A 16,054-nucleotide genomic window follows, 5' to 3' on the forward strand; every position below is an offset into this window, starting at 1 on the left:
CTAACGCGTCTCTTAGCGAAAATAATAATTTTTCTTTGTATCTATGCTAATGGAACCTAACCCAACAGGCCTAACCTAACCACGTAGGCATTCCTCGTCTGACGTCAATATTCAAGGTTGCAAGATGGTTGTGCGTAAAGGAAGAGCATTAACAAATTTCGAAAGAAAGATGGTTCCGACCCGAATGGGTGTCACTTATCGCACAACACTCTAGCAACATTGTGTTCTGACGTCACAGGAGAGACCTTTTTCATGTTAGGCAATACAAAGGTAACGCGTCTCTTAGCGAAAATGGCTCGGGTACCTTTTCTACACCCTCGATTTTTCGCACATTTCAAATATTCTCGTTACGAAAATTAGTTCTTCATAAGAAACGATGTTTCTAAATAGCGCGGAAAGTAATTTTTTTAGATCTACGTGCTAGGAAACTTACGTTTTTCAATATTTAGATTCCTTATGTAACGTCGAAACGGTTTTGCAGGGATTTCATCATGGCGCATCTTGGATTCATGTCACAGGCGCACGTCTGAACAGTTTCTTTTTCTTCTTATCTTTGACTTGTGCAATGGGATAATTTGCAATTTCTTCTTGTTATGAATGACTTGTGCAATGGGATAATTTGCGATTTCAATATATTATTTATGTAATTTATTGGCGGATTGGATATTTGAGACATTGCAATTGTTTTGTGCGACTTTAGACATTGGAATTGATTCGTGTGACATTGAATTAATACAAAAGGACTAAATATGAGATCGACACACGTTCAACGGATGAAGGACATAGAGGGCTTTGTTCGACGAGACATACGGGACATTGTACTTGACTTACAGGGAGATGGTCTGCTGCCCCACGAACCATTGGCGCTAGGCCCACGAACCATTGGCGCTAGCCTCACGAACCATTGGCGCTAGCCTCACGAACCATTGGCGCTAGCCCCACGAACCATTGGTGCTAGCCCCACGAACCATTGGCGCTAGCCCCACGAACCATTGGCGCTAGCCCCACGAACCATTGACACTAGGCCCACGAACCATTGGCGCTAGCCCCACGAACCATTGGCGCTAGCCCCACGAACCATTGGCACGTGGATAGGTTAGTTCAGTTAGGTTGAGATCGATAGTTAAAATTTGGTGTCATGTTAGTATCACGATCTAGAAATTGGAAATAATTGCGAACCATTTCAAACGACAAAATTTCAACTTTAAACGGCTGAACAGTCGTAAATACTTCTTTCCGCGCTCCAATTTTTTTTATTCACAAATAGGATCACATAACCTTCATAATGAAAGAAAAAAATTTCAAAATTCGAGGGTGTAGAATAGGGTACCCGACCCGCGAAAATATTATTTTTTCTTTGTATTTATGCTAATGGAACCTAACCTTACAGGCCTAACCTAGGCATTCCTCGTCTGACGTCAATATTCAAGGTTGCAAGAGTGTTGTGCGTAAAGGAAGAGCATTAACGAATTGCGAAAGAAAGATGGTTCCGAATTGCTGTGTATGGACAATGAACGTGGTAAAACGTAAGGTTATTTTACAAGTTCTACACGTAAATGCGACGTATTAGCATAATTTCAAATAGGGGCACGAAAGTAGATATTTTCCGGTGAACGAGGTTGCACCACTGCATAAATCGACAAAACACTCTCAGAACGCCCCCTAAACCAGTATGCTATCACGGCCATAATGTTTTACAGATTCGAAACAAGTAACAGTAAGTACTCGTAAATAGAGAAAATAAACATTATCTTAGTTAGAAATGCATTATTTCGCCTTAAGAAATGTTCCGCAACACGTTAGCAATGTAAAGAAGTCCGAAATATATGATTCGTAGGTGTTTCACCCATACGATAATAGTACCGTACTTTCTCCTGTAAAATTGAAGAAATACGTTTTGGGGATACGAAAATTTTGCCCTAAAAAGTTACTCAAACAGGAATAAAACATTAAACAAAATATGCCAAGTTATACTTACAATAAGAGACAAACAGCTTAGTATCTTCTGTACAATGTTTGTGGAGTAGCTTTCGGCATTAAATATATCAAGTTTAGTACCATCATACAATGTACTCAAGCAGAAACGACACAAGTTCTCTAGATTATCCACTCCAATATTTCCTCTCTCCATTATAGTCCTCAATGGTTCGACTTAAACATCGCATTAGATGGACTGTTATGTTGTCAATTTAATTCAAATCACAATTTTTGGAGATCCTTGTACAGATATAAACTATTGGGAGCGCAATAACTTGCACACAGGAGATTTATAGCAATATATTTGGACTTGCGGTGCGTAACGTTGGCGTGTAACAACGGAAAGTAAAGAAGAAATCGAGCGTCCTTTGCAGACTGAATAATTCGACCACCTGTACAGTAACATGAAACAAATTATATCTGTATCACTTATCTTGGTTAGATTTTATTTCTCATTTCTCTCAATTTACTTTATGTTAGAAATATGTTTTATCTAGATTGTCTTCTAAATAAAAATTTATTTATCTCCAGTAATTTGTGACTTTCGTTTCTCCAAACGGGACAAATTACTAAATACAACCAAGAAAATATGCCCTGGGGCCAGTGTTGCCACAATCTGTAGGCACAATTTCCCTTTGCAAATGGTAAAATTTCCCTTTTTCGTCCATTTTTTCCTTCATCTAAAGAATTATTATTATTAATAATAATAATTAAATATTATCGTTGACCCATGTTTGTGTAAATGCTACGACGCCAGGGGTCCAGGGTTCGAATCCCGGCCTGGGCATGGCTGTTTATGAGTGTCCATTCATAAATTTCATCATTTCAGCGAAGTAAAACAAACCAAATTAATAAACAATAAAATCAATAACTTTTAAATGCTTTTTTGGAAGATTTAGATTTTATTGCAAAACCAAGCCATTTTTTTTCGTCTTGAGATGAAAGCTACAACCATATGCTACAACTATGTTAAAGTTGGCAACTGAAGATTTCCATCAGTAAAAAGCAAAACATACAGAGATTGAATTTAGGGGGCCAATGCCCCTTGTCTTCATCACACCATCAGATGAAAATTAAAAATGTTCTACACAAAATGCTGTTCTAGCACAGACAAATTTGTCTGTGGTTCTAGTAAGGCGCAGATATGAAGAGTTTGTGTGGAAAAATACATTTTTGCCTCCCATCAAAATTTTTAAGTTCGGCGTATGGGTATACACGTTTTATTGTAAAAAAGAATATAATACATACGTGAGCAAATGTTCTATTCTGGTAAATTTCACATATTAGGTGGAAACTTCTAAAACACAGCAAGTCTTTTTTATTAAAATTTTATCCATTGAGTCTGAGAAGTATTGTTGGTCACTTCTTGCCTCTCCGCACGGACTTTTTTAACTTGTTTCCGCGGTGTTTTTTCATCTTCCGATAATTCTCCACAACGTTTTCTAATATATTCTGGATTTGCAGATCGTTTCCTTTGCTTCCCTTGTTCTTCCATCGTCCAAAACGGGCATAGCTTTCCACCAAACACTCGCACACGACGAATAACCCAGTATCCATTGAAGACTGAAGTAAAGATAGTTTGCGACAAAGAGAACTTTATGGTTTGCACGTGTAGTGTTTGAGGAAACATTCAGAGAACCGCGGAAAGCTTTACATAAATAATACCCTCAGACTCCCACTCCCAAAGCCGGGACATATGCATGGTAGCCAGATGTGGATCAACCCAAATTCCACCCTTCCTCTCAGAACAGAGTATACGACAAAAAAAATAATGAAAAAAGTTCTTATTTTCAAAACTGGGATCTCTTATAATGTTTAATATAAGGCAGTGTTTGCTGCCACGTTCTTTTTCTGCTGGAATCTCAAAAGAGATGCGCGTGGCAGCAGACTCGGTCTTTGTTTTATCGTGATTTCATCATGCTATGTATGCAATTACGTCTGTAACACATACTGTGAAGTTGTAGCGATTACTTTCACAAAAATGTTTTAAGATTAGGTCCCTTAGCAGTCTTCTAATAATAAACCTAAATTCTCTCGTAGTTACGTTAGGTTCTGTTAGCATTAAAATAATATTGCTAAATGCTTTCTAAAGAAAAAAGTTCTAAATTACCTGTACATTTGTTCACACTAATCACGAACTTGCATTTTTATCGTCTTCATCTGTTCTTAAGACTTGTAACATCCTCTTAGCAGACGAATTACGTGGCAGGAGCAAATTTGACGCTTATTCTTACTTCTGACACGTGCGCGGCAGCAGACTCGGTCCTTAATTAATTTTGAGTCTGGCTTAAAATTTCCCTGAAAATTCGATATTTTTCATCGAATTTCCCTTTTCCTTTTTCATTTAAAATTAGCTCCACATTTCCCTTAAAAAAGGGAAATTTCACTTCATGTGGCAACACTGCCTGGGGCACGTCAAGTATCTGATCGATGCTCTTTTTTGAAGCCCCGTTCGGCGGGCCCATAGGTCAGAAAACTTCAAGTCGGCTTAAAGAAACACACCAATGCTTATTATCGCAGACGCCGTCATATCATACGTTACTGGGAACTACCTTTCTGTTTCTTAAATCAATTTTTTAAATAAGCGACACTAACTGCTGAATATCTGGGATTATATAAAATTGCAGGACCACAAAGGGGAACATAGCGACCCCCTCCCACAAATCACTACGTGTAACGTCACTGGTTACATGTTCTACTTAAGGCCGTACGCCGTACTAAAGGTGATTTTGAGGTCATTTTTAGATAACAGATGGCAGCACCATTTGTCATGGCAACTGAGTGCCATGTTGCCAGATCTACGCGCATAATCAAGATAAGTACATACAGGTTTGTCGATCAGGGTATTTACTGATGAAAGATGACGTCAGGTTGATTAGTGGAATTTAGACAAAATTCGTAGGTGTGCAGCACTGTTATTGATTTTTATGAGATCAGTTAGATACTCTTATCAGAAAAAAAGGAGTGTATCAGCAATGGAAAGTAGTAAAAGTTCAAAATAATCCAAAATATTAACAAAAAATAAAAACAATCGTGTGGTTAGTTCATACACCAAACAGAGCAAGTGAGAATAATACAATTATGTTTGAAGCAACTGCTGCGTTGACTACAAGATAATAGGCGTGTTTCACCTATGTCACAAACTGTTAAATTATGACTTCAAGCAGCCATGATTGAGGCCAGTTCTTGTAAGCATACGGAATTCAAGCGGCGGACAGAAGATACTAACACAGACATTCCTGATTTAAGATAAAAGTGTAGTTGGTGCAGATGTAACGAACGCTACGTGGTGGATTTTTCCTTGCAAACGACAAATAAAATTGGCTGTGCAAACATGGCGATTGTGCGCATCCTGACGTCACATGAAACCAACCTATTGAAGATACTTACAGATAATCAATTTTGTACAACATTAGTTGACGACAATTCTTGCTTTTATCAGAAATCTCTACTATATTTTCTTCATAAATTTCCAGCAGGAAGTTCCGTCTTCAATATATCAATATTTCTCATAGTTACTCTCTAGCCATTCTCCAGTCCTTTGCCTTATAAGTGACTAAAGATTGAGTTCTTTGGACTTACTACTTCTGGAGTTGTTTCATTCTTAAAACAATTTACAGAAAAACAACAATTTTGGAAAAATTAAAACATAAAGAGTCCTGGGTCTACAATAGAAGTCGGTAAGATGTGTTTGTTCTAGGAATTTCTAATTTCTTTGCTTGCGTTTGATGGTGATCATTAGTATTACCTCAAAATTTTCTTGGGTAGACATTTCAGGTTTGGATGATTTCCCGCAGAAAATTAGGCCGGGAGCACTTGCTCCCTTGAGATATCTGGAAAAACTTCATGTAATTCGAATTGTGAAATTGTAGCTTAAAAACATGATCGAGGGGTGCCACAAAAGACTGAAAATTAAGAGGCATCTGTTACCCTCCCCCGTGTCAGGGCAGCAGTGTTTTTTTCCTTATTGAAATATTTATTAATATGTTAATTAATTGGGTAATCAAGTGTATAAACATATATATGTGTGATTAGTGTAAATCAATTTATTATGCATTTTTAGGTTCGTATTATTCCATGTAGAAATACCATGTAGCTCTCTGCTCTTTCTTCGTGTTTCGAACGTTCAAAAGAAAGGTGGGCAGTTTAGCTGTTAAAGATTAAAAATTTTGAAAGAAGGGCCGTTGGCAACAGACGCCAACCAAACATATATAAATTCCCAGATGAGAGTGGGGTAGGTCGGCTGTTGGAACTGAGATTTGGAAGGGAGAGGCTGTTTTTGCTTTGGTCATCTAGGACCGGAGGACAGGTCTCCTAAAACGGATGCTGTAAGAGATTGGATTGCCTGGCAAGCTAGTGCCTTGGTGTCCAGTTTACAGGTAAAAAGGTAGTTTGTATTGGATGTTATTTTGAAGTAATTACGGTGCGCCGTGCAGCCTAGTGCCTTGTCACCATGGAGTGTTGAGAAATGTACACGTCGGGCAACCTCACATCTGTTAAGACATTTCTTGGAGTAACGCGAGTCTACCTTGTGACAAGCGTACTCCCGATGTAATTCATGAAATGTAAAGCATCCAGGTACAAACAATAGGGATTTCCAACTTCAAAATTAGAGTTTTGGCCCGATAATTAGAGAAATGAACGTTCGGATACGTCAAATTTTATGTTAATTAAACTAGAAAATACTCAAAATTTCCATTTATAATTTCACAAATGCTGGACAAGGTAATTTATCCCCTATAGGAATAAGGTTTCGCAAAAAGGTTATCCGTTGTCTCTTGTAGTTAATTATATAATTATGTTGACTTGTAGCAACCCACGTGCATTGTCGTACAAAGAAAGATACCCCTAGACAAATCTGAGCCGAGTACGAAGTGCACCGAACCTCGAGTGCGGAGATAAAGTGTGTGGGGGGGGGGGACAGGCTAGTAACACATGTATAAAATAATATCGCTAAAAGAAAGTGCAAAGAACAAAGATCTGTTCATTAGCAAAGTGATTGATGTTCATGGAAAGGAAGCAATTCGAGTTCAGTTCGCAGTTCGATAAGCGGACTCAGGTCTGAAGTTCAACACCATGGTATATTAAATTGAATTCGAATTCTTTGATTTGTAAAACAATAGTAATAATAATAAAACGTAAAATGTGAGCTTTTATAACTGAAGGGCAAGATAAGAAATCTTACTCTGCCCCACCCCAAGAGCTCGATGTGGATATTCCTCACTGAGGAGGATGCTTCACTCAGTTTGGGGAAAGGTGAGCTGAAGTTTGTATGGACAACATGGAGAACATGCAGTGGGTGGTGGGATGCCGAAAAAATTCTCCTAGAAGGGGAAGATTTATGAGTATTTTCTTAATTGTAGGATGTCATCACTCCACGTTCTCCCCACTCTGAGCACTACTGCCTCCCTGAGAAAAAATCCTTTAAGCAGCCTTGGCTGATATCCAGTCCTTGGAAGTAACAAATTAATTACATTAACAAGTGACAAGATTTCCAATTAACACTAGTTACTTTTTGAAATTAGTAACTGTAACTCTGTTAATCCTTCAAATAACTAGTAACTAAATTAAGTGTTAGTTTTTCTTCTTTACTTTTTTCATGGAAAAGAATTTTCTTCAGCCGCAAATTCACAATATTGTCAAGCAAATGCCGAACTGAAAGAAGGATGATTATTAAAATTGTAATAATAATAATAATAATAATAATAAAGTTTTTGTTTTTTGTTTTAAGTACACTTTATGCAAAGAAAGGCTAATTGGTAACTATATCTACAATTTAATGTTATATTTCCATCACCAAAAACCAACAAATGCATGTGTCCCTACCAGTGGCGTAGCGTGATTTTATGAAAGGTGTAAGGCTTCCTTAGATAAACCTGACCTGAATATTGGATAAAGAAAACCCAAAAACATTTTAACTAACAGAATCTATTTGAATCTAAGCCATGTATGGGCATACTCAATTTAAAACACAAAATGCACACACTCTATGTTAACAATAATAGCATATGTATTACTTAATGAAAATTCTCATTTATACTGTAACCCGATACGACGATCCTTTAGTCTGAACACCTCAATCACGTCGTCGTAGAATCGGGAGTTTCTGGCCAATGTCTTTGGCAGCTCCTTTTCAATGGATATCAGTCCCAAGTCAGATTTCCTTGCCTGAGTCTGTGTGCTACGTTGAAATGTATGAATCCTCTTCAGTGCAGAAAACGACCTTTCCACCGACGAGCTTGAGGCAGGAACAGTGAGGAACAATTCTGTTAGTGTGTACACTTGTTCAACAGCTTCATTCAAATGGGTAGTACGCAAGTAGTCATGAAGTTCAAACACACTCTTTACTCGAAATAAGGCTTCAGAATAAATTACCTGTAGCTCAACTTTCAACTGGTAGCAATTGAAAAATCTTGCATACAGCTTAGTTTAGGACACAAACTCTTCTTCTGGAAAGGTCATGTCATATTTTTATTCTTATTGTGGGAAATGCATAGAATACAATTTGCAAATGCAAATGCATTCGAGAATATTATTCATTATCATGGTTACGATATTTGCGCACATTTTGAAAAGCATATCAAGCAACTTAGTGAAAGGAAAAGGTAACAAAAATTCTGTAAATCATAACGCTAAGTATTACGCGCGTATGTTTTTAACATTACGGGCAACTGGGATGCACGCTAGGGTGCCAAGGAAATGCATGGTAAAAAATAAATATATATTTTTTGTGAGTCTTACCCCCTAAATTTTTTCCTTTTGACCTAAAAATAAGATAAATGCCTTTTTCTTCAAAATTTTTTAATATTTACAGGTCCCTCAAAAGCATTGAACTTTATAATTATTACCAGAAAAAGTGCTGTAAATGAAATTTGACGAAAAGAGGGAACTGCTTGTGATTTTTTAAATATAGTTCAAAAGTTTCTATATGATACAGTTCAATAATTAAAATATCCAATTTTATGTTTTTAATAAATTATCAAAGTTTCTCTTCTCTGAAATGGCAGCACAGTGCTTTCAAAATGGCTACCGTCCACAATCACGTTTTTGTTTTAGGTTTTATTTCCAATGATTTGATAATTTTAGAAGATAAAGCACCAAGACATTTTAGAAGATAAACATTTTAAAAGATAAAGAGTATGAAGACTTTTTTGAAGATGAGGACATTTTAGAAGATAAAGAGTATAAAGACTTTTTAGAAGATAAGGACATTTTAGAAGGTAAAGACAATAGAAATGAACAAATCTTACACAATTTTTTGTTTTATTTAAACAATATTTGTAAAGGATATTGATAAAGTTACCTTTGTTTTATGTTCGATCATAACTAATTAACTACGCAATATGTATATTTGGATAAGTTACTTTTGAAATGAATTATGAAAGAAAACTAACCCTAAAAAAATATCACTTATTTAGTGAATGAGAGAATATTTAAAATTTTTGAACACGTTTTGAATTTATAATCAGGATCTATATTTTTAACATATTTATACGCTGTTACAAATTATAAATGCAATAATTAGGTGCGTTTTTGCTTTCAGGTAGATAGCTGCCATGACTTCACAAATTGGAAAAGACCGTGGAATTTGGTTGATTGGTGGCACTATAGATTTAATTACAGGATGCAAATTGCCATCAAATAGACAAATTTTAGCAAGATTCTTTCATTCTCACACAAATGAAAAGCAGACCATTCAAGAAAGTGCTAGGAGGACAACGATGGAGCTTCTAGAATTGTGGGAAAAGGCGAGAATACCTACTCGTCAAGAATACAATATCATTGTGAAAATTAAAAATTTATATGGACAATGGCAAACATTACAGAAAAATGCCAGTCGAAAAAGTGATACACAGAAACATAAAGAAGAAGCATTTACAGAAGCTTTGGATGATTTGTTTGATGTTGCCCATGCTGATGCCATGAGTCTCATAAAGATCAAGGAAGACAAAATGTTCTTGGAAGCACAGCGAGAAAAAGGAAGGAGGGGAAGTATGGGGCCGGTTGACATAAAGTTAGCCAGACAGGAAGAACGGCGTCATAAGCAAGAATCTTTACAAGATTTAAGAAAGCGCAAAGAAGAGCAGAGAAAGAAGGAGTTGGTGACAACTGATGTTGAAGTGCTTAGTGGCAGCAGTGAGACTGAAAACGATAGTTCATCAGATGATATGGTACCAGTTTTTAGTGCTTCAGCTGAAGATGTCTCACATTCTAAAAAGCAACGCGTGACTAATTTCTTTACTCCAGAGCTGGGCGCTGCTCTGGATCGTACAAAGGTAAGCGACAGAAATGCTACCTATATTTTGGCTGCTGCTGCAAAATCTCTAGGTCACAATCCTGCTGAACTAACTTTAAATAAAGAATCCTGTAGACAGTTTCGAAGACGAAACAGAGAGAACATTGCTACTCAAATCAAAAAGACTTTCTCACCAGACACACTATTGACTGTTCACTGGGATACCAAGCTATTACCCTCTTTGGAAATTCCTCAGTGTGGGGGTTCTGCTAAATCTGTAGACAGAATTGCAGTGCTTGTCTCTGGATGTGGTTTAATGAAATTGCTAGCTGTCCCATCATTACAAAATGGTACTGGTGAAGCGCAGGCATTCGCAGTGTATAACGCACTAAGAGATTGGAACTTGACTGATTCTGTTTGTAGTATGTCATTCGATACTACTGCAAGTAATACAGGGAGCAAAAGTGGCGCATGTGTATTGCTTGAGCAGAAGATGAATAAAAAATTGTTATCTTTGGCATGCAGACATCATATTCATGAACTTATCATTGCAAGAGTATTTGAAACATTATTTGAGACCGGTGGAGGTCCGCAAATAAAACTGTTTCAGAGATTTTCATCGGTGTGGAACATTATCAATGTAGAGGCCTATGAAAGCAGTATTAGTGATATAGAGCTAACTGTAAAATTGAATCCGATTAAAGATGACATTTTGACTTTTTTGAAAAACCAGTTGCACATACATCAACCCAGAGACGATTACAAAGAATTGTTGAATTTAGCAATTCTTTTCCTAGGCGACCTATCTAGTGCTGCTAATATTAATGCGCCAGGTGCCTACCATCATGCAAGATGGATGGCAAAACTCATTTATTGTTTTAAGATCTACCTGTTTCGCTCACAATTTCACCTTACAACCCGTGAACTTTCCCAACTTCGGCAGTTTAATCTGTTCGTTGTGTCCATATATTTGAAGGTGTGGTTTACTTGTCCTTGTGCAGCTTCTGCTCCACAACAAGATCTGGAACTGTTGCAAAAATTAGTTGAATACCGGATTACAAATAAAGCTGTAGCTAATGCAGCACTGAAAAGTTTCCTGCATCAACTTTGGTATTTAAGCGAACACCTAGTAGGTTTGGCATTCTTTGATGATAATGTGTCAGTGGAGAACAAAATTCTGATGGTCAGTGCTCTTTCACGAGATGAAAAAAACGAACCTGCTAAGAGAATCAACCTTGACATTGACAATTGTGACATTTCTTCAAAGCGATTATCTGATTTCGTTACTGTGAACACAAGACATATTTTTGTTGCACTTGATATATCGCAGGACTTTCTTCGAGAGCATCCATCCAAGTGGACATCACTTAATAGCTATTTGGTTGCTCAAGTCAGAGTTAAATCACTTAAGGTGGTGAATGACGCTGCAGAGCGTGGAATTTCACTAATTCAGGAATTCAATCCTATACTAACAAATCAGGAGGAACAGAAACAATTTCTACTGCAGGTTGTGGAAAAGCACCGGCGTGAATTTCCCGAACCTAAGAAGTCGAAACTCGTAGAAAGTGTAACTGCAACAAGTTCCATTGAACATTGAGTTGATGGCTACAAAAAGTTTTGTAATTCACTTACTGACTCTTTACAGTACTTTTTGCTTCAGAAATACTACATTTATGGCTATTAATAACTAGTTTTCACACGTTTTTGTCATGTAAATAAATTTCCCTAAAATTAGTTAATGTAATAAATTTCAAATGCTTTGAGGAAGTGGTAAATATAATTTTTATGTCCTAATATTTTTGGTAGATAATTACTATGCCAAAAGGAACATTTTTGAGGGGTAAGACTTTAAAATTTTTAAACTTCGTTTTTCCTTGGCACCCTAATGCACGCGCCAAACTTTGCGAGCGCTGCCGGATCTAGGATTGCCAGACATTCCTCTTTTATTGTTAACTTCGCTGCTTCTAATGGAGGTAATATCCAACATTAAACCATCTCGTTTGTGAACTTAATAGTTAGTTTACACATTAAAAATGACACCCGTTTTGTTACACCTCCCGTCAAGCATTGTTGAAAAAACACGGGAGTCGAATTTCCTTGTTCTCTTCCGACCGTGGCAAGCATATGAGTCATACACAGCGGCAACTATGCCAACGTAAGCTTCGCCTGCCTGGGGACAGATATTCTCGCCAGTTATCACCCACTGGTAATGCGCCTTACACCTGGCTCAGAATCGGGGTGCCCTGTCATTGGTAAGCAAACACACCCGCCATGGGTGAGTCCAAATCATTTCTTCCATTCACCTACACGTAAGTCCTCTGAAGAAGCCTTACAGAGAAACAACTCGAATCAAAACAAGTCCTCAAATATTTCGTTAAAAGTTCTACTTACTGTCTGATATTTCTGTGTGTGTTCAAGCGATAAATATGGGAATGAAATAAGTTTTCTTCAATAATTTCAACTTGTAAGGTGGACTTACAAGCCTTACGTGGGCACTACGCCGCTGGTCCCTACCTTATTTATATTAGTACACCTACGACATGAGTACATACACATGCAACAATTATCTTGGGAATACACAACTTCTTGGTTGATCAGCATTCCTAGAAAAATATATTTTTCCAAACAAAAATAAAAGCCTGATCTTCATTTTTAAGTAACAGAGAATCAGTTTAAACTTTATTACCCATATATTTTTCTGTACAAACATATATTAACTAAATTATAATTTTATGAGACTTAAGATGATCATCGATGAAAAGTGTTATCGTTGTTGTGAAACATTTAACTAGTTTTCTCAAATACAATACAATAGTTTTAGTTTAAAAAGTCAAAAGTACGTAGCTACAACAAATTCTGCTTACGGAGACTACTAAAATTAGATACTTAGGATATCATCAAAATTTACGCTAATATTTTGTTTTAATGTATCTCGGTACTTTTTCTCATCATAACCTGTAAATCATTATCTGGTTCTCTGAGAGGTATGCTTCTTGCTGTGGGAGACTCATCCAGTTCAGGACGAACTGAATGTCCTAGGTTTTGGTTAAAAATATCCCTTAAAATTGCAACTAACAAATATCTCAATGATTATTTGCCATTCATTAGTACACAAGACAAACAAATCGCACCACAGGAACTGTTTTTTCTTTAAGTTGCTCTAAAATATAATTCACACTTTCTGTCTAATACATCACCATTTCTTGTGCAGATTATGGACTCTTGATGTCTAGTAAATCATCACCATTGCACCAAGTTGTCTGGAGAAACGAAAAACAATGTAGGCCTATGCACTCCAAAGAGTGTATATTACTCTGTTATGTAAATTACACACAATCCTCATTGACGATTTGTATTTTGTAGCATCTTATCTTCAAGCTGCGATGGTGAACAGCTGCCATTGTCAATCAATCATTGTCCTCGTTTACAAAAGTTCAACTCCCAAATGCTTATCTGAAAAAGAAGAATACAAATGAAGTTAACATCGTGTATGAGACAACTTATAATGTATTTTAAAAAATATTTACATTATATTGTTACAACCTTAGACATTAAATATTAATAATGAAATACAAAACTTACGTATCTTCTGTAAATAGATGTAAAAATAATGGGTCTAAATGGTACTACAGTGGTAGATGATATCGTCTTGTAATTAAAGGGTTATTGGTTTGCTTCATGATAGGAGTTCACTTCAGTGCCTCAGATCCAACTTTATAATGTTTGTTAAACATTAATTTGTACTTAACAAGAACACAAAGTAATAAACAAAAGCATCACTTATTGTTACATTCATAGATTGATTGATTTGATGTTAAAAGTCCATGTTATGCAAGGCTAATCGGGACTGGACCTACCGTTTAAAGTGGAATCCGAACCACCATGTGCCTCCACCGGGTATCGAACCCAGTCCTCTTGATTACAAAGTGATGATCCTACCACTGCGCCATCGGGGAGGACCTTACATTCATAGAAAATACAAAAGAATCGTTGGATATGTTTTCATATTATGTGGCAAGTACAACCAAAGCTTTATGGAGTCAGGTTCATCCAGGTTCGAACCCTGGTATCATTGTGTTCATTGTCTTCATTGTCGCAAGAAGTAGAAGATGGAGGTAAAGTAACAAAAAAAATAATGAAATGGAAATTCAGTTCTTACTGTTCTTTTTTTAATTGTATTAATATATTTTAGCAACACTTCACTTGAGTTTGCAAAATCACAAGCTTATGTCCATGGTTATTTAGAACAAGAGGTTGGAAATACAAAATTGTTTGACAATAATTATTTGATGTTGTAGTCAAGATACATACTCACACCTAACTGTAATTCAAAGCAAACTGTAAGTACACAGACTACTTAAATTCAATAGGATATTGAATTAAATTTACATGATCAAAACAAAATATGATTTCCAGGATGCTCTATGCTATCCACAATTATGTGATTGCCCTTGTATTTTCACAATATGAGAGCTAATAATCTTTACTAATATACAAGTATACTAACTTGTAAATTTTCTATGAACGTGCAAGCTATGGATTGGTAGATGGTGAGACTTTAGTTTCTTAGCTGTCGTACTTTTACAATTTAAGAACAAACCTTAAAGCATGAAGTTATGATAAACTTTACTTTCTGGCCATAATAAAGGATAATCAGTTCCTTCTTTAATAACATAGCCCTACTTATTATGTTTCAGTTCTATAGCATTATGGTAAATGTTACGTCAAATAAATATAATATCCAACAATGAAGTTTTACGACTTCATTAAATTTTAATAGCCTATTTCACAAATTCATGATGAAAGTTGTGCGAATTACTCACAAATATAATAAAAATATATTAAAAACTTACGTTTTTGCGAGTATCTATGCTGCTTTCACGACGTTTCGGGACGCAACTGCTCCCTTCTTCAGGCTGTTCACTTTTGGTTATACACAATTCATAACCGCGTTGACCTCTTATTATGTATAGGATATGTATAGGATATGGGATTGGTTAAGTGTGCAGCATAGATACTCGCAAAAACGTAAGTTTTAAATATATTTTTATTATTTCACAAATATATTGTGGATAATTTTGTACCTCTTTACTCAATACAAACAATGGATATTATATTATATATACTATCCATTTGTAGAATATCTCTATCAAAAACAGCAAAATCTTTATCATTGTTGCGATATAGTTAATGAAGTATATAATAAAAATGTGTACCTCAAAGTAAGGTGTATGGAAATTTAAGAAGGAAAATCTGTAGACTAGGTATTAAAGTAAAAATTTACTATTTAAAGAATAATGATTCATACCTTTGCCCGATTCATTGTGATGGCTTTCAACAATGTACGTACCAGTACAACAATGTTCACATGTTAACAGTTTCTTAGAGCTTGTCTTGTAAAAATGTCTCAAAGAATGGCAGAATTAACTGGCAAATTCAATTAACAAGGGAAAAGAAAGTAAGTATGGCTTACATAATAATTAAATGCACTCTTCCCAACTTCTTAATTGACCGCTCAGAAAGAATTCTAAGTCCTGAATTTGTAAACGTAGCAACATTGCAGTTGAGTGCCAGCTGAGGGTAGCCAACTTTGAGTCGGTTAATCAACTAGAGGAAAAACGCTGCTGTGAAATATTTCCAATTTCGCACATTCCATGATCTTAGAAACTATACACCGCTAATACAACACACACACTCAAACAGAAATAGTAAATTGGATTAAGTATCTTGAGGAATTTTTACGATTCTGCGTGCTCGTCTTGAAATTAGATAAGTTTGAAACACTGAATAGGACTTTTCTCCACCTAAAGGAAATTGACATCAAGTTTGAGCAGAAAGAGG

The 16,054-nt window shown here is 36.1% G+C and overlaps 2 protein-coding genes across 20 annotated transcripts in view; one reads left to right on the forward strand and one right to left on the reverse strand.

The window, feature by feature from the left end:
- LOC145992025 (uncharacterized) overlaps nucleotides 1-2,333 on the reverse strand; it is a 276,188-nt gene extending 273,855 nt beyond the window's left edge. For all 19 annotated transcript variants that reach the window (XM_083128052.1, XM_083128059.1, XM_083128068.1 and 16 more), the window contains exon 1: nucleotides 1,979-2,333. In XM_083128052.1, the coding sequence (XP_082984178.1) occupies nucleotides 1,979-2,131 (153 nt within the window). In that variant the 5' untranslated portion in view covers nucleotides 2,132-2,333. The remainder of the gene's footprint in view (nucleotides 1-1,978) is intronic.
- Nucleotides 2,334-9,225: 6,892 nt separating this feature from the next.
- On the forward strand, nucleotides 9,226-12,088 carry LOC145992404 (uncharacterized). Its single transcript, XM_083128786.1, has one exon. The coding sequence runs from the start codon at nucleotides 9,534-9,536 to the stop codon at nucleotides 11,808-11,810; it is 2,277 nt and encodes a 758-aa protein (XP_082984912.1). The 5' UTR covers nucleotides 9,226-9,533; the 3' UTR covers nucleotides 11,811-12,088.
- The last annotated feature ends 3,966 nt before the right edge of the window (nucleotides 12,089-16,054 follow it).

This window comes from Lepisma saccharinum, chromosome 9 (assembly GCF_977018435.1).
Source record: "Lepisma saccharinum chromosome 9, izLepSacc3.1, whole genome shotgun sequence".
NCBI classification, from domain to species: domain Eukaryota; kingdom Metazoa; phylum Arthropoda; class Insecta; order Zygentoma; family Lepismatidae; genus Lepisma; species Lepisma saccharinum.